General features: G+C 42.0%; 3 protein-coding genes across 3 annotated transcripts; 1 reads left to right on the forward strand and 2 right to left on the reverse strand.

Moving 5' to 3' along the window:
* Positions 1-2,840: 2,840 nt before the first annotated feature.
* On the reverse strand, positions 2,841-5,576 carry thumpd1 (THUMP domain containing 1). Its single transcript, XM_003457757.5, has 5 exons — positions 5,072-5,576; positions 4,405-4,582; positions 4,223-4,308; positions 3,923-4,085; positions 2,841-3,834 (listed from the first exon to the last, which is right to left on the reverse strand). Exons 1-5 carry the CDS (start codon positions 5,276-5,278, stop codon positions 3,506-3,508), a joined length of 963 nt encoding a protein of 320 aa, XP_003457805.1. The 5' UTR covers positions 5,279-5,576; the 3' UTR covers positions 2,841-3,505.
* A 2,239-nt stretch (positions 5,577-7,815) lies between these two features.
* On the reverse strand, positions 7,816-12,575 carry eri2 (ERI1 exoribonuclease family member 2). The gene is made up of 9 exons (XM_005462638.4): positions 12,224-12,575; positions 11,900-11,961; positions 11,726-11,806; positions 11,501-11,628; positions 11,264-11,420; positions 10,939-11,039; positions 10,575-10,656; positions 10,412-10,500; positions 7,816-9,631 (listed from the first exon to the last, which is right to left on the reverse strand). The coding sequence occupies exons 1-9, from the start codon at positions 12,244-12,246 to the stop codon at positions 8,162-8,164; spliced, it is 2,193 nt and encodes a 730-aa protein (XP_005462695.1). The 5' UTR covers positions 12,247-12,575; the 3' UTR covers positions 7,816-8,161.
* rexo5 (RNA exonuclease 5) lies at positions 11,546-24,156 on the forward strand. The gene is made up of 19 exons (XM_013265751.3): positions 11,546-11,670; positions 13,602-13,874; positions 14,004-14,130; positions 14,230-14,341; positions 14,540-14,647; positions 15,268-15,356; positions 15,678-15,793; positions 18,733-18,871; positions 19,147-19,241; positions 19,316-19,418; positions 19,498-19,568; positions 20,557-20,665; positions 20,880-20,996; positions 21,081-21,218; positions 21,318-21,410; positions 21,525-21,885; positions 21,974-22,131; positions 23,591-23,700; positions 23,787-24,156. The coding sequence occupies exons 2-19, from the start codon at positions 13,624-13,626 to the stop codon at positions 23,839-23,841; spliced, it is 2,352 nt and encodes a 783-aa protein (XP_013121205.1). The 5' UTR covers positions 11,546-11,670; positions 13,602-13,623; the 3' UTR covers positions 23,842-24,156.
* Positions 24,157-24,442: the final 286 nt, after the last annotated feature.

Genomic DNA, 24,442 nt, shown 5'->3' on the forward strand with positions numbered 1-24,442 from the left:
ACCATTACAAAAACATAAAAAATTATTTACCAATACTGTTAACTTTGCGGCATAAACCTTACATTGGTTGATGGCCTAATAAATTTGCTAAGCACTGTAGCTCTTGCTGCTTTTACTCCCTCTCTGAACATTGCATGCTCTTGGGCTGAATTTGGGTGTCGACTCCTGCAGGCTGTGGCTCTACGTCTCCTCCAGACCAGCAAACTGTTCACACATCTGCTTCTACAGAGGTGATCACACTCTGATTTTCAGTTAATCAAGTACATTTAACTAACAGCACCTGGCTGCCATTACCCTCTTAATTCCTACGGAAGCAGTGAGGGTGTGCTTAGTATTTCACAGCACTGCACTACAGACTTTTGCATTTATAGCTTACAGGTTATCAAAATGTCTGAATATGCTTCCTCATGACATTAACTTATTTAGGATGAGGGTTGTTCCTAATTACAGACTTTTTCTTTTTTTGTTAAACCTACTGACTCACGGACTTGCGTGAGCCACATTGAGGCCACACCTTCACTTAGACAATGCCATCTGCACTGTATCTGGTTACAAAATGGATATTATATTTGACACATAAGTAACATGGGCTGTTTGATTTAGCTGTAAGCGCAGATAAGATAAGATAAGATAACCTTTATTAGTCCCACACGTGGGAAATTTGTTTTGTCACAGCAGGAAGTGGACAGTGCAAAAGTAATATAGCAAAATTAGAATACAATAAGAATAAAATACTGTACACAACTGTACAGAATAGAATAAAATAAAATACTATATACAGTAGAATAAATAGAATAAAATATACAATAGGATAAAAATAGAATGCAAATGCTTTATACAACTGAGTAAAAATACAACTATGTCAGAAAAAGAATATTGCACTTAGTCTTATTGCACATGTGTGGATGTGTGTGTTTGATCAGTTGAAGTCTTTGTTGTGGAGTCTGACAGCAGTGGGGAGGAAAGACCTGCGAAATCTCTCCGTCCCACACTGTGGGTGCCGCAGCCTGCTACTGAAGGAGCTGCTCAGTGCTGTCAGAGTCTCCTGCATGGGGTGGGAGATGTTGTCCAGCAGTGATGACAGCTTAGCCACCATTCTCCTGTCACTCACCACCTCCACTGGGTCCAGAGGGCATCCTAGAACAGAGCTGGCCCTTCTGATCAGCCTGTTCAGTCTCTTCCTGTCCCCAGCAGAGATGTTGCCGCCCCAGCAGACCACACCGTAAAAGATGGCTGAGGCCACCACAGAGTCATAGAAGGTCTTCAGGAGTGGGCCCTCCACTCCAAACGACCTGAGTCTCCGCAGCAGGTACAGTCTGCTCTGCCCTTTCCTGTAGAGGGCGTCTGAGTTATGAGTCCAGTCCAGTTTGTTGTTCAGATGAACACCAAGGCACCTGTAGCTGTCCACAGCCTCAATGTCCATACCTTGGATGTTCAGTGGTTGCAGTGGAGGATGTTTGTGCCTGCAGAAGTCTACCACCAGCTCCTTGGTTTTACTGGCGTTGATCTGGAGGTAGTTCAGCTGGCACCAGTCCACAAAGTCTTGAGTCAGTCCTCTGTACTCCTTGTCGTCCCCATCAGTGATCAGGCCGACTATTGCAGAGTCATCAGAGAACTTCTGCAGGAAGCACTGGGTGGAGTTGTGGGAGAAGTCTGCAGTGTAGATGGTGAAGAGGAACGGAGCCAGAACCGTTCCCTGTGGGGCCCCCGTACTGCAGACGACCCTGTCCGACACACAGCCCTGAGTCCTCACATACTGTGGTCGGTCGGTGAGGTAGTCCAAAATCCAGGTAGTGAGGTGATGGTCCACTCCTGAGTTCTCCAGCTTGTCCTTCAGAACCGAGGGAAGAATAGTGTTAAAGGCACTGGAAAAATCAAAGAACATAATTCTCACAGTGCTCCCAGCAGTCTCCAGGTGAGCAAGGGAACAATGTAGGAGGTGAATGACGGCATCATCTGCTCCAATGCCAGGCTGGTAGACAAACTGAAGTGGGTCCAGTGATGAGCTCACCAGGCGCCGAAGCTGAGCCAGGACCAGCCGCTCCAGGGTCTTCATCAGGTGGGATGTTAGAGCCACCGGCCTGTAGCTGTTGAGGTCCTTGGGGCGTGAAGTCTTTGGCACTGGAACAACACAGGTTTTCCAGAGCTGTGGGACTCTCCCCAGCCTCAGGCTCAGGTTGAAGAGGTGCTCCATCACCCCCACACAGTTGGTCTGCGCAGTTGGTCTACCTTTGGGACCTGAAAATATAGCAACCCCCCCCCCCCCCAGCTTATGTGACAGTCAGTGCCTCTCACAGCCGACCCATACTTTCTTCCCAGTATCAGTTGTTTATTGCAGTGTTCTAAACAATGCACTCGACGCACTGCACGGAAGTAGTCAGTATTCATTAGAAACTTAATGCATGAATAACAAGTACTCACAGGCAGGACCGCACCTTAGGACTGGAGATTAATTGTTCTCAACTACATGATATCAATCAAGCACTAGAATGGCTGAAATATTTCTTCCTCTTCTGGCATCCCTCCAGCTGCTGCCCAGGTCGTCAGCAGCTGGAGGGATGACAGAAGAAAAAACTGCACTCAAATAAATGATTGATATTTCTCTGCATCACAGGTTATACCCTTCCTGTATTCTGTAATAAGATGTTACTTTCTTTATATGAAGTGTTTTATATTTTAAACGGTAATTACAGCCTGGAGTATTCAAGTAGTATCATGTAGTCTTTAAGACTAAAACAACCAGAAGACTGTTTCTCCTAAAATAATTTTTAAAAGAAAACAACAGTATAGCTACGAATATCCACTTAGAGGGTAGCACAATTATCACATAACAGTCAGTACTCTGGAAAATGATGTTTTATCTCCATCTTGTGGAGTACAAAAGAACTGCCAAAGAAATATCTACACTTTCTAAGCGTAACACACCATACAGAGTTTATACGTATGCCATTTCTGACCTCCTCACTCTCCTCCACTTCGGTCCGTTTATTGTGCCAATGAGCAGAACAGAGAGCACCATGAACTAAGTAAAGAATACATGAGGAACCAGTTAAACACACAGGCAGCAGGGACAAGTATAGGAAACGAGTTACACAACAGTAATAGGTACTAGGAGTGATACCTGTTAACTTGAGGAAAAGTCCTTTTTTTAAGCGAGAACCCCAGAAGTAATAAAAACACACTGAAATTAAAAGTCAAATTCACCATTTAAACGAACGAACAAACAAAAAAACAAAACAAAACAAAAACTGTCAGAAGCTACAAATAGTTTGTACAATCCATTAAAAAATTCTCTCATTTGAAATGTACAACTCAATAAAGCTGATATTGGATGCCAGATATCCCCATGAATATTAAAACCCCCCAAATATTAAATTATTTTAGAATCCTTTGTGATGCTTACGGAGCTCATGACGTTGACAAATCAGTCCATTTAAAACAAAATCACGACACTACAAAGCAAATTAAACTGTATATCCTCAACTGTTTACGTCAGTGTGAGCTTTTACTCCCCCCCACCTTCACTCTCATCACCCTCCCCCTTCTCTGAAACACTTGTGCCCTTGTCTTCTTCGCCCTTCGTCTCTCCTCTGTCCGTCTCTCCTGCATCGGGTTTCTCCGTCTGATCGCTCGTGTCTGCGTCTGCTTTTGCTGTGGTCACGTCAGGCTTAGATATGTCGTCTTTCACCACTTCCTGAACGTTGTACTTTCTGTACAACGTATAGTCTTTTACCACACTGAGGCAGCACACTGTTTTGATGACCTCGACAATGATTGTCAGTTCAGGGTTTGTCAAATCCACTTTGTTCTTAGGGTTCATCTTCCCCACAAGGCCTGTAAGACAGTCAGATTCGAAAGGAGTCAGTTTCCTTTAGCACGGGCACCGGCAGCCATGAAAAACAGGGAAAATGAACGAGCTTACTTGCGATAGATTTGATGATTTCGTCTCGCTTGTTGTGGTTGCTGTTGCGGGCCTTGAATGCAATCTGGTAGGTAGCACAGCTTGGAGTTTTGAACCAAGGCTCCAGGAAAGTGGTCAGATATTTCACCATATCTTCCTGAAAAGCTTTGCAGGTTCCAGTTACCTGTAAGAAAAAGAAAAAACCCAAGGGTTTTACTGGTGTTGTCATAATGCATCAGATGATTCAACAACCCCTCGACTTACTATCCTGCATCAGTTTAAACGCATATGCACATCGAGACTCACAACTAAGCTACTTACTGGCAACATTCGAAGGATGACACGTGACTTTTTCTTCTTTGTAGTATGGAGGTCTGACAGGATGTGATGAACCAGTTTATCAGACTCTACGGCAAAACAAAACAAAAAACACAAAAATCAGGAAAAAAAGCCCAAACAAAACACTGAAAGACAGACTCGCATCAACTACAAAAAAGCTTTACCGATATTCTGAGTTCTGATGAAGATCACGTTGTTTGCTCCGCTGTCGAGCGCCTGGAACCGCCTCTCCTGTTTAGTTTCCGATGCCCGCAGCTGGGCCACTTCTTTCTTCAGGGCAACATCAACATCTTCTTCTTCAGCTTCCTCTTCTTCACTGCTGCTCCCCGTATTTTCCTGAAGCTGTGAGCAAGAATCAAGTCAACTTTTTTGTCACATATACACACTGCAAAACACATAGGTTACGCTGGGCAATGCCATTCTTACTTTGTATGTTCCCTTCACACAGGTTAAATCAATAAACTACACTAAGAGAATAATAAGCATAGAAAATTACTTAATGGTATATGTAGAGCATTAAAAACACACAAAAAAGTACAAGTGACACGAAAAAGCAACACGTGTGCTTCTCATTTTACGCATGTGGAACACAAAAGCATTTCCAGTAACATAAAACATGAGAAAAGAAGCAATCACCCCACATATGGAAACACTGAAACCAGCCATTTGTGCTTCACATATTCATTATAGTTCGTACAGATTGTTGCTTTTCACTTATTCCATTAACAAAGCAAGCTAAATCCTAGTTTAACTCAAGCCATCCAGTATATTAGCCCCAATCACTGCTCGTCTGAGGCTTTTGATCCAATAATGAAAACAATGTAAACTTACCTTCTCGAGACCATAGAGCTTGTCTGCGTATTCACCGAGCAGATTCAAGGCCTCCGCCGTGCACTTTCTCTCGTTCATGTTGCATGTGATGAGGATCCCCTGCATGCCCACCTCCAGCTCCCGGGAGCCCTTCCACCGCTTGCTGTGGTGACCGGCCATAAAGCGCTTCTTGCTCCGTTTCCTGGATTCGTTTTGCACGGCTGACATGTTCCCAGAGCGCTTTCAGATACAGAACTAAAACCGGGAGTTCGGAGGCTCACTAGCTTATCGGCTACCTGTTTTTGTGTTTGTTTTGATTGTACCTCCTCGCCTGTATTAGCCGTAAGCTCAACACGAACTGTCGGAGATTTTAAAGCTGCAGCAACAATATAAAACCGAGTAAAGTTAACGGACTGGTGCAGCCGTTCCCCCCCTCACGTGCGTTCAAACCGTTCCAAGAAAGGAGGGCTCCGTGCACATTTGTTGGTCGTCCTGTACGGCGTGTCAGGAGGGACAAAAGTCTCTGGCAGCGTGTCAAATTACGCTACTGTTAGGGCACCGTATCAGATTTCCGTATCAGATTTCCAAAAAATGACCACATTCTTAAAATAATACAAAATAACTGTAAAAACAAAACAAAACAAAACAAAACTTTATTTACAATGCTGTCACAGTAAACGTTTGTTCTTCACAATCTTTATATAATCATTATAAGGTTGTTATATATTTGTTTTTTGGGGGGTCAAACTCGAAATCATTCCAAAACAATGCTAAAGTACATCCTGAATGAATAAGTGTTAAAGAGTTTCCACCCATGTAGTTTATATCAGGAATCAGTGTTTACAAATAACTCAATTTAATGGGTAATATTCATAGATAATGTTACACAAGAGTTACCGATTTCCTTTATCCAACACTAGAACCATTGATGGTAGAAACCATGCATGTAGCTTATGGGTGACAAAAATGAACCTGAACACTATCTGAAAGCCACTAGAAGGCAATGCCTTCCAAAAAGACATCCAGCCCTATTGAAGTCTATGGAAAAATGACCATGACATGACCTTTCGAGTTTATGGGCTCAGTCACTCATTTTGGAACACATTGAATAAAAAAATCAAGTCTGTTTTTTAAATTTTGGTCATACTATGTTTAAAAATGTGGGATTATCTTGAAACCACATTATTATTACCTAATAAGCTGTCAATCAGAAGTCATTAGCCAATGAGTGTGTGGTTTGACAGTCAGACCCGCCTTTCCTTGTCATATCTGACCTTTTGTTATGGTGGAAACACTCAACTGGAGGCTTAAACTTCAAAATGGGACCTTCTGTAACCAGTAGGTTATGTCAGAGTGGAAATAGTTGAGCAAATAATTATTTCAACCCCAGGTGAATTTGTAAGTTTGCTAGCTTACAAAGAAATGAACAGTCTCACATTTTTAATCATATTTTCATATTAATGGAGAGAAACAGAATTTTAACAAAACTAATTACATAGCAGTTATACACTGACTTGCTTGTCATTGAGTGAATTATTTGAGATGCTAAAACTTGCCCGAGTTCTGGCTCCCACAGATTCAAATGTGACCTGACCGATTTTTAGGACCAATGCTTCTACCAATATTTAGTGATTCAAAAAGCCAATATTCTGATACATTGGCTGATTTTTATTTCATAAATGCAAAACAAGTAGAATTCCCTAACATTTGTTATATGTAGTTACTTTTTCCACACTCTACTTATACCAGCTGATTTTGAGATATTCTAAACACCAACAGAGAAGTTGCCCTCTGGTGGTCAGACTATGCAATGTCAACACTCATGAGTGAAAGGTATTTCTCCTGTCTCCCCTTGGCTTTTTAAATGTACATTTATCAGTCATTATAAATGCTGATAGCGACAGATAAACAAATAGCTAATATCAACCCACTAATAAATCGGTCAGGCTGTAGCCAACTCATATTTATAGAGAAGAGTAAAAACAGAATTCTATATTCAACTCTGTTCTGTCCATTTGTTTAACTGGCATTATCACTCACAGAGCGAGTTTCTGATGAAGGTGTTATGTGATTAGTCCTCAAGAGTAAAAAGAAAAACAAAAAACAATTTCACATTTTCTTTTACCATATAATGATGTGTTTATATTTATATTATTATTACATATTAATACTCTGTTAAAGATCATGGTTCCTCTCTACCTGCAGACAAATATCATCATCTTTATTATTATAAAAGAATGTAATGGATCCTTGATTCAAATTTAAAAGTATATTTAATATAAACAGCACATAATAATAAATTATCTTCTCTTTTGAGTGGCTCCAGTTATTGATCAGTGCAGTAATGAATGAATCCAGTGTTTCCCAAACATGTGGACCAGGGCCCCCTGGTGTGTCTCAAAGGTTCCCCAGGTGGACCACAGTGATAACAGAAATTCAGTTTGAAATCATTAACACATATGTAAAGTTACAAATTTATATAAATACATATATTTATATAAAGAGTTAATTAAAACTGGTAATCAGAGGTGGTTACTTTGTGATATTACTCATTACTCTGAGATAAGCTTACTGCTCTTGTATTGAGGTTTGTGCCCAGGGACAGGTGGGTCATACATTGGCCATAAGACTTTGCATATGACTGTGTAGCATTAGCGATTTATAGTCTGTGTTGTTTGCGTCTTTGAATAAAATTTTCAAGGAAGTGCATCACCTTCTCTTGTGTTTTGATTAGAGTGAAGCTGCTGGGCTGCAGCACTCTTGACTTTGGGAATGGGTGAATAAAGCACTCAAGTCTTTAAACTACTTAATTTGCAGTGACTTGAAAGAGATAAAGAAACCCTTTTTTCCAATTACCAAATCAGTAATTTCAGTGTTTATGATGCCAGTTAAACGCTGTAATTTGACAAGTGTTTAATTAATGAAAGGAGAGCTCTGAAATAAGAACCAGTGGAATAAATACGGCGTCCCTTCAGAGGGGATTTAAATATCAAGAGGACACTGATCAAGAAATAAATCAGTAATTGATTAACTATCTTTGAGCACTGAGTATACTTCACTATGAAAATGCTATAATGCCAATAATACTAATGTATTATTAGTATTAGCATTTCAGTAGCTTTTCCTTAGCAGTGGCGTGTGGGCTGGACGATGGGACACAGTGGAGTTGAGCTGACAGAGTGAAACAGAGGATCCGACAGCAGGAGCGGCCGCTGATGTGCTCTTCATCACAGCCGACTCCCACTTAAAAAACTCGCACCCTTTCTCCATCCGTCCTCCGCTGCCTGATCGGCGGACTGGGCAGCAATAAAACCCTCGACCGTGGTTTGGGCCGCCGTTTGACACGACCTGTCGCTTTGCACGACGGCCGCACATGCACAGTGGAGAAGTGATCTTCTGAGCTCCTCTCACAGAAATGATGGAACGGTCGGCACGAGAGGAGAGAGCGTTGGTTGACAAAGAGGAGAGGACACTGCCGTGGAAGGAAGGACATGAGGGAGCTGTAGCTTGTTTGGCCGGCTCGGTGTAAATGGTAAAGGAGGACCTCAGAGTGTCTTTGTGTTTTGGGATTTGTGCGATAGCGGGTTTGGGCCGGCCAATGGACATATTGGGGGTGGAGGTTTTTTCTGGCACAAAAGGATTAGGCCTAATTGAACAGTTCTTAGTGGGAACATAAGATGTTTTGTGAAGTTGGAGAGAGGTTCTAAGTCCTGTGTTGCACTGATCTGATTTACCAATGTTAACAGTTTTAGGCACAGCAAAATAAATATGTGAGGTCACTGAAAGCATCGTTTCTGTTGTTGTTCTGTTGTTCGTTTCTGTTGAGATACAACCATGAGATTTTTGACCTTTACTGGTAGAATCTGTGGTAATCTTTTGCATTTTAGAGCTCTTTCCAGTTGATTCTCTCATATCATCATTCAAAGTGAGCTGACTTCCTGCTGAATGTGAGGTATGCTGCTCTACCCAATCATAACAGCCACTATCAAACTCAGATATGTACTCTGCATCACATTCATCATTTGCTTCATTAACATCACCCTCCAACACCACGTCGTCATATGAGCCACGCCTCTCCTCAGTTTCCACTAAAAGCTCCGCACCCTCCTCTTTCTCCGTGGATCCTAGCATTGCTTCTGTTTTTGAGGCCCAGTTTGGTGGAGACAGATTTGAAAGGCAGCTCACGGTAGTGGAACACAGAATAAGACTGTTATTGTTATTCTGGGGAGAAACACAGTTTGTAACAACTGAGGTGGAAAGGCTAGGGGCAGCCTCTACTGTGACTGATCTCTTGCCGTGCTTCAACAGCGGCGCCGTCGTGCCATTCAGAAGAGTCTTTGGTGAGATCAGGCTTCGACAGATTTGAGCAGATTCGTGAATGGAGCTTGGGTTTTTCTTTGCGGCGAAGTTTTGAGCAGTCTCCTCGGGACATGGTCGTTTTGGACAAGCTTTGAGAGGAATTTTAAATGACGAGTGTTTGCTACGGATGACTGTATTTTCCTTTTTATTCTCGTTAGGTTTTTCTTTCTTGACTGAAGGACAGGCAGTGTTTCCAAACACCGGTTTGGCCATCACTGGGGTCTACAGGACATAGAGCAGATTTTAAATCAGTAACTGAATGGTACAACCCATCAATTATCAAATTAACTCTGGCAGCACTTCTTCCGAGTTACATAAACTATTTTGCCAAAACCATTCCCTCAGCCAACCAAATAATTGAACTCATGTTTTACAGTTATTTCCATGGCTGCAGGTGTATAAAAACTGAGCACCTAGACATGCAGACTGCATCTACTAATATTTGTGAAAGCATGGCCTGCACAGAGTCCTGAGCTAAACCCATTAGAACACCTTTAGTTAACCAAGTTAGTGTAGAAACTCTGAGCCAGGCCTTCTCATCCAACATCAGTGGACCTTACAAATGTGATTCCAGACAATGGTCAAAAATTCCCATAAACACTCCTAAACCCTGTGGAAAGTTTTCCCAGAAGAGCTGAAGCTGTTATAGCTACAAAGGGTGAACTAACATAAACCCTATGGATTAAAAATGGGACGTCACTAAAGTTCATGTGTGTGTGAAGGCAGATGAGCGAACACCTTTGGCAATATAGTGTACTTAGTTCTAATGTTGTCTTCTCTCCAAGCACAAAATACAAACTTAAAGATATAATTTTATTACTAAATAAAATCTAAATCAGAACAATATTTAAAAAAAAATGTCTACAATCAAAATGTTTTTGCACAGAGCAAATTTCCTTCATATCATTATCTTCACGGAGATTTTAAATTTGGAAGATGATGAGGGATGCTAGGATTTCCAGAGTTGGGGTTCGTTAAGGGCGACATCGGCCGGCCACTCACCCTCTCCAGGCTCCTAGTAATCTTCATTATGCACCCATCCCTCATCATTCTTGCTGCCAGCTGAGCCGTGTTTCGGGCATCATCTAAACCTGAGAGAGAAAACAAAGAAGGGTTAGGTTGATGATCGTGTGTAATACAGAATTATCTACACTTGGTCACATACCAGAATGTTCTCTGCCCGAAAACTGTATTCCAAGATCCTGAAGAGCTCCATTCAGGCCTTTGGGTTTCCTGTTGTAAAAAAGCTGGAAAAACAAAAAGAAGTTAGAGAAACAACCACATGAGCAGAGAGGTAATTAGAGTAAATTACACAGTCTGTGACATCTTACATCTTAATAAAAATATTTACTCCTGTTATTCAGTTTACCTAATTTCACATTACTGTAATTACCATAAGTTATGTTTGTTTTGGACTCACTTAAATCTGTATGCTAGTCTTTGTGCTTTTACCTTAAAATTGACACCCCTTTAAACATTTTAGCTTAAATAAAACATACAATAAACAAAGACGCCTTAAAAACTCTTACCCGGTATGTGCTTCTCAGGTCTATCCAGCTGTTGAGAACATCAGGTTTATGAAGCTGTTTGCGTTTACACTCGTACTGCAGACAAACCCCAAGATCCCAGTCTGACACCGAGCGGAGACCGAAGAACACAAATTTCAGTGCACTTTTGCTCATTTTATACCATTTAATACCTTAAATAGTCTTAAGAACTGCAGTAAATGAGCAGATTTAATGGCTCTCTATAGCTAGTTTAAAAATACAATTGACACCCCAGTGGTTCACCAATGCCAATTCATAGCAATGCTGAGCTTACAGAGGTGTAGACCAATATACTCAGAACTTTTACCTGACCATGTGAGGAAAGTACACAGCTTTTGAGATGGTCCCGAACATCTCTGGTCTTTGTTGGCAAAGGCCACTCCCATTTCGAGCTGAAGGTTTTGGAGCCAACGGCTGAACCGCGAGAGACAGATCTGAAGCGGGATCCCTGCTTCAACCTGCATCTGTGCGAGAGAGAAATAAAAGTTGGTTGTAATGTAACACAGAGCATGCTGGCATTTTTAAATGTGTATGCTGCAGACACCTGTGTAATCCCAGTCAGCTCAGTACAGAAGTCAGACAGGATGGGGTGCTCCTGGGGTTGGACATAAGTGTGAAATTCAGACTCCACCTCCCCCGTGGACGTGTTCAGCAGAACAGCAGGAAACTCGACTGCAGGGAGGAAGAAAGAAAAGATGGACCGGTGTTAACACAGTAAGGACATCAAGAGGATGAATTGTAAACTGTGAACGGTAAATCTGCTCCTTACTAATTTCTTGGCTGCGGTTGTTTTTCTCTCTCCAGCAAGTGGATTCAAAGTCGATCACAATCAGATAAGAAAATACTTGATCTGAAAGAACCAGACAGTTTTCACAGCCATGATCCAGTGTAAAAAAAACAAAACAACTGTCAAACAAATCCGATTTGAACATGGCATACTCACTTGATACCACAGATTTCTTCGACACAGAGGACTTGCTCCGCTGTCTCAACAATCCTAATTCCCTGCGAAGGAAGATAAAATAGTGTGTATATCGTAACAACACCTGACCTAACCTTGTATTTAAAGTCTGTTACAGTCAACTACAATTCTACTTTTAACTGAATACGCTGTCCTTGTAGATGTACTTGTAGCATTTATCTAAAACAATATTGAAAAACGTAGCTTGTAATCGACATAAACTTATTCGTTGCTTTTAAAACAGGTTCCTTTGTTCAGTTTGTCTAGGTTAGCAGATTAGCCAGCAAACAGGCTAATTTTACTCACTTCGCCAATTTCTTTGTGGTCATAGCTGTTATTTAATTTTGCCACGGTGATGTTTCTGCGACCGTCTTTCTAGGAGAAACTGTGAACTATAGCAGGAGCTTGACTTTAGCCATTAATTGAAAACTCGGGGAATTCGCGCTGTTCCTTTCAAAACAGCATCTGTAGTTCCGAGCTCGATTATTTAAGCCTGCAAGTCGGCAGGCATCACTGTAGAGTCAAAATTAGTCGAGCTTTTGTTGCCGTCTCACGATTTCCTATCAAAATAAAAGACCTCTTAACACTCAAAGCAGCTAGGTTGTTATATAGTTAACAAAAAACTGAACAAAAACTAAGACTAGATGTGTGAAAAATACTCCGCCTTTGTAAAAACTTAAACAAAAATAAAAACGACTTAAAAACGTCAAATTAAACGGTTTTGTGTACTCGAAAACTATTTAAAATAAAAAGAATAAAAACTTTAGATGAAATATCCCGTTTTAGTATCTGTTTGGTAAAAACTTTATTACAACATGCCTGATGAGGTATTGATGTCGTGTTTACTGAGCTTCTGGTTGTCTGCAAGACTGTGAGCCAGCTGCTTTTAAAAAGTGCTGCGTTTTTATTGTAGTAACTGTGCTGATTTTCCTGAAGAAAATGCTAATCTATAAACAACAATTCTGCTACATGCACATAGCCGTAGCTACTCGTGTTTTATTTTTAAAGTTACAGACCGGAAGTAGTACTAGTACCTGTTTTTATTTGCTCTTACAAGACAAAACTAGTAACACATGCTTTAGCCATGTGTTACTAACTGCAGACATTGGTAGAAACATAATTTTGGACCAAACCGGACCTATGGCATGTGGTATTTACACAATTTTACCCTCATTATACATCTTACGCGTATACCGGACTTCAAAATTAATTTAAACTAAAATTTCAGCTAGGTTGGGATTTCCTGTGTAACTGTGACTCTAACTAACCAGAGAGAGAAGAATAAGAAAGTCGTCCGCTGAACCAGCATTTAGGAGCGCTTTAATTTGTGAAACTGAGCTTCTGTTGATAACAAATTGCCCTTCGCTGTGTTTTCAGTTCCCCAGCTCTAGTTAATGTGCTGTAAACTTAGCATAGTCTTTCTGAGCTGCCTGTCTAAAATACAGTTCAACGAACAATTACCAGCTCCAAAATGAAGTAAGCATGAAAATGAAAAAGCTCACTGACAGCGTGTGATTCTTAGCTGTTTTTAATGCCCACAGCTATATTAGTAACTCTAAAGTTTGAGCTCCAGCTCTACAGAACAAGGCTGCATTGCTCTGCACTCATTTGAACCATTTAAAAAGGAGCAGCAGTAAATCTTGGCTCTAACCAAACTGAAATATGTTTTTGGTTTGCCTTCCAGTGTAAATATAATAGGCTGGAACATGGAGTCTTCCACAGTTGCAAAGTGCAAAGCAAAGAAAAGGAAAAACAGCACCCACACAGCTCAGGAGGAGGCTAAGAGATTCAAAACTGAGCAGCGAGATGATGAGGTGCTGCAGTGTGGACCTGCCCCTTGCTTGCCAAGGGTTTCGGTGTTGCCTGACCGCCTTCAGCAACCGATCGCCCTGGATGAACTGACAGAGTTGCTGCAGTATGCTGCTCTGGGGAAAACAGGTGGCATCAAAAAGCCCAGGTAACAGCTGCAGTAGTAATGTGTTATCTACCCCATCAGCTGGTGTCAAAGAGTCCTCAGTAACTCATACTGTGCTGTTATACTCACATAAAAATAATAATTTAAAATATGTTTTTTCCTGTCTGCTAGTTGGTGCCGTCTCCGCCATCACAGAAAAGTTAAAGGTGTAAATGTTGTGATTGTGGAGGACCTGACGCAGAATCACTTTTACAAACACTACCTCTGTCTGCAGCACCTCAGGACCAGCTACACCTCTGTAAGAGGGAAATTAAACACAGCAAATCAAATTATTTATAAGTGAAGTCATATTCATAGCACTTTAACAAAAAAATTAAATAAATCTGACTTTTTTTAGAGGGTCACCTTCACGCCATCATCTGTAGATGTAGTATCTGGAATCTTTTCCAGTCAAGTTCCCAAACAGGACGGTTTGACTGTCTCCAAAGCAGATGAGGAACTGCAGGAAGGTGAGACTCATGTGATGGATGATGGATTAATTTAGTAGTTTTGCTCCTATTATCTTGTTTTCTTATTAATATTCACCACATTATTATACTGTAACATTTAGTGAAGAATATTCGATCTCTTTGGTGTTTTTCAGTTTTCATGTAATGTTTTTGCTCTTCTCTGTACCTGTGTTCACTTATTTCTGTGCACTGGTGCAGCGATGAAGAACCACCCAATCATCACTGTGTTCGGGACCGAGAGGAGAGGACTAACAGCATATGTTCTCACAGAGAAGGAGATGATCAAGAATAACTACCCTGTGAAAGGTAAGAATTTTTCTTTTGTAACATTATGTCAACTAAGAGTTACTTTTTGGTAATAACCCCTAAAAATAAAAAAAAATCATTAAATAAGAGATGAGAGGAATCTTTTTTCTGTCCATGCATTTTTTTTATGTTGTCATGACCATCCAACAAAAATTGAAAAAAAAAAAACTCCCAGAGGTTCATACTGGGATCAATCACAGTTGTTTCTGTTTTCCATCCTTTTTTTAATTGCCACTTGGCTTCTTCTTGTTTCTATCTAACACTTTTCTACTCTGACTGACAACCCAAGGTGCTTTTTACTACAAGCCGTAACAACCCATTCATACAGAGCTTTATTCTGTGCTTCTGAGCACTTCTGAGCACTGATCTCTGATGGATCAGGGCCCATTTGAGGTTTAGTGTGTTAAAACAGTAATCTGATGTTTTTTTAAACTATATCTTGTGACAAAATTACCAAACATTAGATGGAAAAAAAAAAAGGAAAGCTGACCGTGGGACATTTCAACATGAGTGCTGAGTGGCGAGAGTTACTTTGGGCTTAGACCTTGAATATGAGTGGTATGGTGTTGTGTGGGCTCAGTGTTTCCTCCTCACCTCTTGGTTTATTTGTTCTCAAACAGGAATGCCCGGCTTTGAGGAATTTGTGTGTACAGACTGCGCTGACTGTGTGACTGACAGCAGCCCCCTCTTTGGAATCGACTGTGAAATGGTGAGAGGCTAAAATATTTTGTCACTTCCCATTTTCCACGATGGAATCAGGTGGCATCACAGAGGTGCAGCTGACAGCTGACAACCTGTACGGCGCTATATTTTGTGTCTGATTTTTTACTTACCCAAGACTTGAAAACCAGATCTCAGATTGAAAAAACAAGCAAAAAAAACTGTAGCACTATGTCCATTTCTTTGCCCGATGTTTCCCAGCAGGACAGTGTGCCTCTGTAAATAGGAAGCTTCCACTTACATGCCTGTGTTAGCATCTCATTGACTGAGTTTTTACATCACTCACCATTATGTTTATTTTATGTTTCAGTGTGTAACAGAAGATGGAAAAGAGCTAACTCGTGTTTCTATGGTGGACGGTGATGGGAAGTGTTTAATGGATGAGCTGGTGAAACCTCCGAACCACATTCTCAACTACTGTACCAAGTACACACGCTTTTTTATCGTCTCAAGTTTTAATAAATTGTTAAGAGTCACATTATGTTTGTACAGGAATCAGGTGTCAGTCAGTGTCATATGTTACATCTTATAGAAATGTCTGTGAAGGTTCTCAGTCATCCAGGTCATCGTAGTCAAAGGAGTTTGCAAAGAAAAGCGTCTGGACTTATTTAAGTTGCTTGAAGACGTTTCACCTCTCATCCGAGAAGCTTCTTCAGTTCTAAGGTCAAATGGCCGAGAGTCCCAGATTTAAACCCAGTGGGAGTATCCCCCCAATGAGGGACAAAGGACCCCCTGGTGATCCTCTAATCACATGCGCCAAGGTGTGAAAGCGGGTGTGGTACCTAATCAGCCAGGGTTTCGGGTGAGCTCATTGTGAAACCTGGCCCCACCTTGTCATGTGAATTCCTGAGGTCAGATGGCCCAGGATGTGAGTGGGCGTTAAGGCGTCTGGGGAGGGAACTCAAAACTGGATTATAGATGGCAGACAGTTGGTGTCGTAAACTACCGCCTCTGTTCAAAGATGGTCGCTCACAGTGGACATAGATGGCCTCTTTCACTCCTCTTTCAAACCATCTGTCTTCTCTGTCCAAAATGTGAACATTGGCGTCCTCGAAAGAGTGACCTTTATCCTTAAGATGCAGATGGACTGCTGAGTCTTGTCCTGTGGAGGTAGCTCTTCTATGTTGTGCCATGCGCTTGGACCTCATCACAGCCGCAGAAACCGCCATACGGATTAACAAATTATCACAGACAGAAGCAGAGCAAATCAGGATGAAAGTCTCAGCCACCCTCTCCAGTGCCAAAGTCCCTCCGTCTAACCTCACACTACAAGAAAAGAAGGCCGTCGCTTCTCTGAGCAAAGACCACAACATCACTATATTACCAGCGGATAAGGGAAGGTGCACCGTGGTCCTAAACACAACAGATTACCACACAAAGATCACTACTCTCCTCAGTGACAACAACACCTACAAAGCTTTAAAACGAGACCCCACAAGCAGCTACAAAAAGAAAGTTATAGCTTGCCTTCAAGACCTTGAAAAGGACAAAATCATTGACCGCCTCAAATATCACCGCCTTTATCCAGGGGATGCCATACCCTGCATTTATGGACTTCCTAAGATCCACAAGGAAGGGGTCCCACTCAGACCCATAGTCAGTAGCATAAACTCAGCCACTTATAACATTGCGAAACACCTTGCTACCATCCTTGCACCTCTCGTGGGGAACACCCCACACCACATCAAGAACTCCACCGACTTCACCGACAAGGTCCAGAAACTTACCCTGGATCCAGATGAAACCATGGTGTCCTTTGATGTAGTCTCTCTCTTCACTTACATACCCACCACGGAAGCAGTGGAGACTGTCAGAAAACGACTAAAAGAAGACAGCTCCTTGGAAGACAGGACCAACTTCACACCCGATCAGATTTGCACACTGTTAGACCTCTGCCTTACCACAACATACTTCAAATACAACGAACGCTTCTACAGACAAAAACATGGCTGCGCCATGGGCTCCCCTGTGTCACCTATTGTAGCCAACCTTTACATGGAGGAAGTGGAAAGAAAGGCTCTTGGCTCTTTCAAAGGAGGAGTACCCAGCCACTGGTACAGATATGTAGACGACACCTGGGTCAAAATCAAGACACAAGAAGTGGAATCCTTCACTGCGCACATTAATGCCGTGGATAAAAACATCAAGTTCACCAGGGAAGACACAAAGGATAACTGTTTGCCTTTCCTGGACTGCGCGGTGCACATTGAAGAGAATGGCAACCTCAACATCGAAGTTTACCGGAAGCCCACACACACGGACCAGTACCTCCTCTTTGACTCCCATCACCCTCTGGAACACAAACTTGGAGTAATTAGGACCCTACACCACCGGGCAGAACTTGTTCCCTCCAAGCCTGAAGGGAAAAAGAAGGAACACACACATGTAAAGGAAGCACTGAAAACGTGCGGTTATCCTAACTGGGCGTTCATAAAGTCAGCAAAGAGGCACAGAAAAGAAGATCAGACACCAGCGAGGGAGGATAAGAAAGACAGACGCAACAACATTGTCATCCCCTATGTAGCCGGTGTATCAGAGAAACTCAGGAGAGTTTTCTCCAAGCACGACATCCCAGTGTACTTCAGACCCAGCAACACACTCAGACACAAACTGGTTCACCCGAAAGACAAAACTCCAAAACAGAGACTGAACAACGTGGTGTATGCTGTACAGTGCAGTGAGGAATGCCCAGACCTCTACATCGGAGAGACCAAACAGCCACTTCACAAGCGCATGGCACAACATAGAAGAGCCACCTCCACAGGACAAGACTCAGCAGTCCATCTGCATCTTAAGGATAAAGGACATTCTTTCGAGGACGCCAATGTTCACATTTTGGACAGAGAGGACAGATGGTTTGAAAGAGGAGTGAAAGAGGCCATCTATGTCCACTGTGAGCGACCATCTTTGAACAGAGGCGGTGGTTTACGACACCAACTGTCTGCCATCTATAATCCAGTTTTGAGTTCCCTCCCCAGACGCCTTAACGCCCACTCACATCCTGGGCCATCTGACCTCAGGAATTCACATGACAAGGTGGGGCCAGGTTTCACAATGGGCTCACCCGAAACCCTGGCTGATTAGGTCCCACACCCGCTTTCACACCTTGGCGCATGTGATTAGAGGATCACCAGGGGGTCCTTTGTCCCTCATTGGGGGGATACTCCCACTGGGTTTAAATCTGGGACTCTCGGCCATTTGACCTTAGAACTGAAGAAGCTTCTCGGATGAGAGGTGAAACGTCTTCAAGCAACTTAAAGAAGTCCAGACGCTTTTCTTTGCAAACTCCTTTGACCATCTTATAGAAATATATTCATTGTTCTGTCTGACATTCTTTCTCCAACACCGCTCGTATCTCCTGATAGATTCTCTGGTATCACACCTGCGATGTTGCAACCAATAACAACCACCCTGCAGGATGTTCAAGAAATGCTTATTAGGATTTTGCCGCATGACGCAGTTCTGGTGGGCCATTCTCTCGAACATGACCTCATAGCTTTGAAAGTGAGTGATTTCTTTCAAACAGCTCGCCCTTCTGATGAAGTCATGGCTCAGAAAAAAAAAGAAATTAATAAAACAAAAAACTGTGTGCAGGATATTGGCAGCTGGTTATTTTATCAGAAATGTTAGAACATGATCATCTTGACTCGGCTGAAGTTTTACTTTATTCCAGCAGTAATCATGTCCTGTAATTTCAGAGAAAATATCTTAAAAGACATACCTCAGTTTTTTCATTAACATGAACTGTAAACCATGTTGCGTCTGTGCCCGCCCTGCAGCTCATCCACAAGCATGTAATTGACACGTCACTGCTGTACAAGAGGGAGTGTGGGGGGAGGTTTAAGCTCAAGGTTCTGACTGGGATCATACTGAAGTGAGTTCTCGTGTTATCTCTAAATATTTCTGTCCCACTGTGATCGATAATCTAATTTTCCACTTGTATCTCAGGAGGAAAATACAAACAGAAGATATGTTGGGTCATCATCCAACTGAAGATGCTCTGGCAGCCCTGGAGCTGGCCCAGTACTTTATCAAAACAGGACCTCGCCAGGTAGGAAATCATATTCGGAAAAGTACACACACACTCACAACCACAGGAATAATCTAACATTTCCTTTGCTTACTGTCAGGTTTTAGAGATTCACTGGAAGGCGCTGTGGAGAGAAACAGAAACAAGAGAGGAGCCCCCAGAGACTCACAGGTACAACAGTCCCTATATTGTTAGCGTGCAGGTCAGTCTATAACTTGTGTTTGGGTAACCTTAAAAAGAAAAAAAACATGGGTCTGACTAAAAACGTAAAACACAGTAAAAAACTTGTCATGTGTAAACCCCACACACAGCAGAGGGCGCAGGTTTTCTTATAGCCAGGCATTAACAAATTATAAAGTAACCTGATGTAACCTGTAGGTGGAGCAGGTCAGAAAATTAACCTTACTGCACTCAGATGCTGCCGTTATATATAATTTAAGGTCAAATAACTTAAATGACCCTGCTTGTCATTTACTGAGAGAGAAAAGGAGAAAACCCTGAATGAATAAACTCAATCTGCTGCGTTCAGCTTCAAGGTGATCGCTGGAGCGAGTGAGACAGAGAAGTGGATGAAATGGAATTGTAGAATAACAAATGTCACTTTAGTGTTGCAGGTCAGGTTGAGTAGTTAATGTCCACATATTTTGCAGGTCTGCTGGTGTGGATTGTCTCACATAATAGGTCTACTAAAAAAGAAAAAAACCCTGATCTGTGCACCTCTGCTCTGTACTCATTTCATGTTCGTGTTCATTCTGAGCTGAGTGAACTGTGTCTTTGTCCGGGTGTTTTTAACCTTCAGCTTAAGGCAGTGCATTGCACACCTGAAAATTAAGCACTTGAAGAAATGTAGGTTTTAAAACAGGATGTAAACCTCCAGCATGTAGGAACTGACTCACATGACCCACTGTGTTATCTTCATAGGTATTTAACACAATGTGAAGCTATTTGTAATCGGCCTCCTGATCTCTGTAATCTGTTTTTGTCTTGTTTTGACTCTCTTTCCATCCAGTGGCCTCAGCTACCAGCTAAGACTGAACAACTTTATGAAAGTCTGAAATGAGAAAACAAATTTAAGCATTAAAGTCGTCTCAGAATACTGTGGATGGATTGAGTTGTTCACCTGCTGCTGACAGGTCCTCTGTCTTTCCTTCTTGTGCAGGTTTTCTGACGTGCTACAGGCACTTGGATGTTCAGTAGCCTTTTTAGGAAAAGATTCTGACATCGCACTCAAGGAGTCCAGTCACAAGCAGTGCAACTCAGACAAAGAGGTAAGAAGTAAGGTGATGTCTCCTGTGTCTGTAATGAAACACTCGACCGAACCCTCCAAAGCTGTTTAGATGTTACCGACTCCTTCTCCAGTACATACGAAAGTATTGGTTCATTTTTTTTCTTTCATATTTACCCTCACTTTCCTCTTGTAAACTCTTCCTGCTTTGCTTCTGCCCAATTACATCTAACTTATTATGCACCGCCCCCCTCCAGGTGCTTAAATCTTTCCGAAATCTGAAAACGCGGCCGTCCTTCTCCGTCCTTCAGTTTTCAACCTTGTCAAACCATCTGAAGAGTTACTTCCCTCATCAGGAGCGGCACCATCAGATGGTGAGGCTTTTAGCCAGCGCTTTGTATCGTTTTGAACACATTCGCTTGCGTGTATAATTTAATCTGTCTATTTATTTCCTGCAGACTTGCTCAAGACTTCAGGACATGTGTGTAGTGTTAGCTGGGCCGTTCCCCACAGGCTTCTCTGACGGAGACGTGAAGCAGCTGTTTAGCTTCTGCGGAACAGTTCGAAAAGTCACGATGTTGAACACAGTGGTCAGGGTGTGCATCGCTTTCATTGTTTTACCAATTCACTATAAAACCAGAGCTGCAAAATTCTTCACTGTTGCTTGAATGTGCTGTGTGTGTTTGATCTCCCAGGTTCACGCAGAGATTGAGTTTGAGTTGCTGGAGGGAGCGATGCTGGCGGTAAAAACTCTGAATGGCCTTAATGTGCTCGGGCAGACTATAAAGGTAGCTCTCTTCCTTTTTCTTTTTTTTTCCATTTGCTTCTGTTATTTATTCCCTTTGTGCTGCAGTTAGGCCCACATTCATGCAGATGATCTCCAACTACTTGTTATTTTCTAGGTACAGAGGCCGGTGTGTGAGTCGATGTTAGATCTGGATGTGACTCTTGAAGCACTGATGGGTGACCCTCTGAATGCCAGTCACCTCTATGCTGTTAAAATGAACCACAGTATGACTGAGTGCATCAGCACTTCCACAAAAGTTAATGGGCATGTGTCAGATGCTGAATGCTTAGATGTCACTCCTGTGAAAACAGTCAACGGGCTGCCTCCAGCTAAAGTAAACAAATGGTTGCATCTCAATACCTCTAAATCTGAACTGTCTGAAGAGTCAGTCAAAGAGACTTTTGGCCACTTTGGCACAGTGAAGAGAGTCATCGTATCTGCCAAGCCTAAAGAATCCACAGGACATGCCCGCATAGGTAAGGTGAAAACTACATTTATCACGCGCTGCACGTGCTGTGTGGGACCTTTGCGTACACTTCAGAGTCTAACGTGTCCGTCTGTCAGTGTTTGTGAATTCAGAGGACAGACGTGCAGCCCTCAACTCTTCTGAGGATCTGTGGAAGAAGAAGTACCTCATCTGTCCATCGCTGACGCCGGTCCATTTGCCTTCATGGGTTGGAGCGGAGAATAAGAAGACAACCCACAGTCACAGCAGCGCTCAGGTAAAGAGTAGATTGTTGTGATTCCAGTAGGTTATCGTTCTTTTTTAACCCTTTATCACCCGTGTATGACACAGGTTGCCTGGACTTGTTTTATAACTTTGGCTATAAAAATGACAAAATAGTTCCCATCTTTTTTGAACCATTTGAATTTTCTTTCTAGCCAAAAATGCTTGAGAGGGGAAGCCAATCAAAAAGCAGGCTGACCTGAAAGTAAGGGGAGTTAAAACGACCTGTTTTCTGAAAGCGCATGAACTCAGGGCCTGCTAACAGGGCAGAACTGTGAGTCATGCAAAGCTACTCCAGTCATGTCCAAGCATAAAAATATTGATCTGGAAATGTGCACAAAAAGGTCTCATTTGAAATGTTTGGGCTTTTTTTCCAAGGCTCTGGATTCAATACTGTTGTTTCCTTAGAACAAGTATTTCAACCATCCTGGGTCATAACACAGTTCTGCTGTGTCATCCTAAAAAAATCCAAAACAAAAAGGGAAAAAGGAAAGGCTACACCAAGAAGAAACATCACACACAGATGACTTCACTAATTAAGAATATTACCAACAATATAAGCTTGTAAAGTCTTACAGAAGAATTTGAATCTCTGTTAGTTACTTTTATTCTTTCCTATATGCACACTTTCTGAACGTGTGGTCAGGTTTTATTGAGTTGAAATGTGACTAGTAATTAATTTTTCCCTCCTGTGCAAAATCAGACTGATCCCAGAATTCGCACAGCGTGTCAGTGCCACAAAAAAGAAAAAGGAAAACAAGGCATGAAATCTAAATACCTCTGTAGACCGCAGGGATAAAACTGCAGCCTTGAGCTCACAGTATATCAGGGTTACTTTGAGCAGAGGCCAAGTGACAGCCCCACTGGAGTTTGTTAAATTGGATTTAAGAGTACGAGAAATAGAAAGCTGGATAGTGCTGGGACCATGATTATCTTTAGATGCTTAGCTGGCACCATCTTACAAATACAGATCCCCATGGTGAGCGTGATAAGCTGCTGTGTTTAATGAATGGAGTCGTAGTATGATGGATGTCATCATGTGGTTTCAGGATATCTCTGTGTGATTGGTTGATATAGATAATGCTGCATTTTTTTCTTTCATAAGAATCCAATCTCAGTATAGGTTCATTTCCTATAATAGTTATGCTGCAATATGTTTGTGCAGATGGCTGCACCTCACTACGCCTGGCTCTGCTGGAGGTTTCTTCCTGTTAAAAGGGAGTTTTTCCTTCCCCCTGTCGTCAAAGAGCTTGCTGATAGGGGAATCATATGATTGTTGGGGTTTTCTTGCAATAAAAAGCACTTTGAGGCAACTCTTGTTGTGATTTGGAGCTATAAAAATAAAATTGAATTCAATTAGGAGAGCTAAAAGCATCTTTGGTAATTAGATTTTTCAGAATATTATTGATGTACAGAACATGTATAATGCTGACTCTTATGTTTCATATGCGTAGGAACAGCAAATGGATGTCGTGATGAGGAAGCTAGACCGCTGCTTGCAGAAGCTCTTCACATCTCTCCCGGCTGGCACTTTGTCTGTTGTTGTGCTGCTCGGACACGCCAGGTGAGAAACCCTGCAGCGTCTCTGCCTCATTCTGCCCTCCAGTCATACATTGCTGAACCATTTCCTCCCTGTTTTTCCTCCCCTAGCACAAATGGTCACTTTCCTGGGTTGTGTCTAATGGAAGTCAAGCAAGATTGTTGAGGAGATGAAGCGTAAAACTGTCGCCGGGCTGTCGGCTCCAGGATGTCTGAACCTGTGTCACCTGGATCATATGAAATCTGTTCAGCAAAGTGAAACTTGAAGGCTTTGGGTTTTACTGAGACTCGCTCTACCTCAGGAATTGGTTTTTTAGTTTTGTGTAATGGGGCACGTTTTTTTATGGCCTTGAAATAATCAAAGCTGCAAACTAAGATTTGCCTTTACTGTGTGGATCTAAATTGAAGAACTCCATACCCTAAGGGTATAATAAAAATATGATGGTTGTCACTCTATGAATAAACAATATTTATACATTAACCTGACTTGATGTTGTGGTGCAATGATAGAAACTGAAGAAAACAAAGAATTAGATTCAACACATGCTGAAGAATCACTTGGGAGGCTCATTTATGAGGGGAAATCATGCAGAGGGATTATGCTGTATGTAAAAGGAAGATGGGATGATTTCCATGAATGTAACGCAGTGAATTAAATACAAAACACATGAATATTACTAATATTATTATTAGTTTTAAGTATCTCGGGGTCTTGTTCACGAGTGATGGGAGAAAGAAGCAGGAGATCGACAGACGGATCTGTTGTG

This window comes from Oreochromis niloticus, linkage group LG6, assembly GCF_001858045.2.
Source record: "Oreochromis niloticus isolate F11D_XX linkage group LG6, O_niloticus_UMD_NMBU, whole genome shotgun sequence".
NCBI lineage: Eukaryota > Metazoa > Chordata > Actinopteri > Cichliformes > Cichlidae > Oreochromis > Oreochromis niloticus.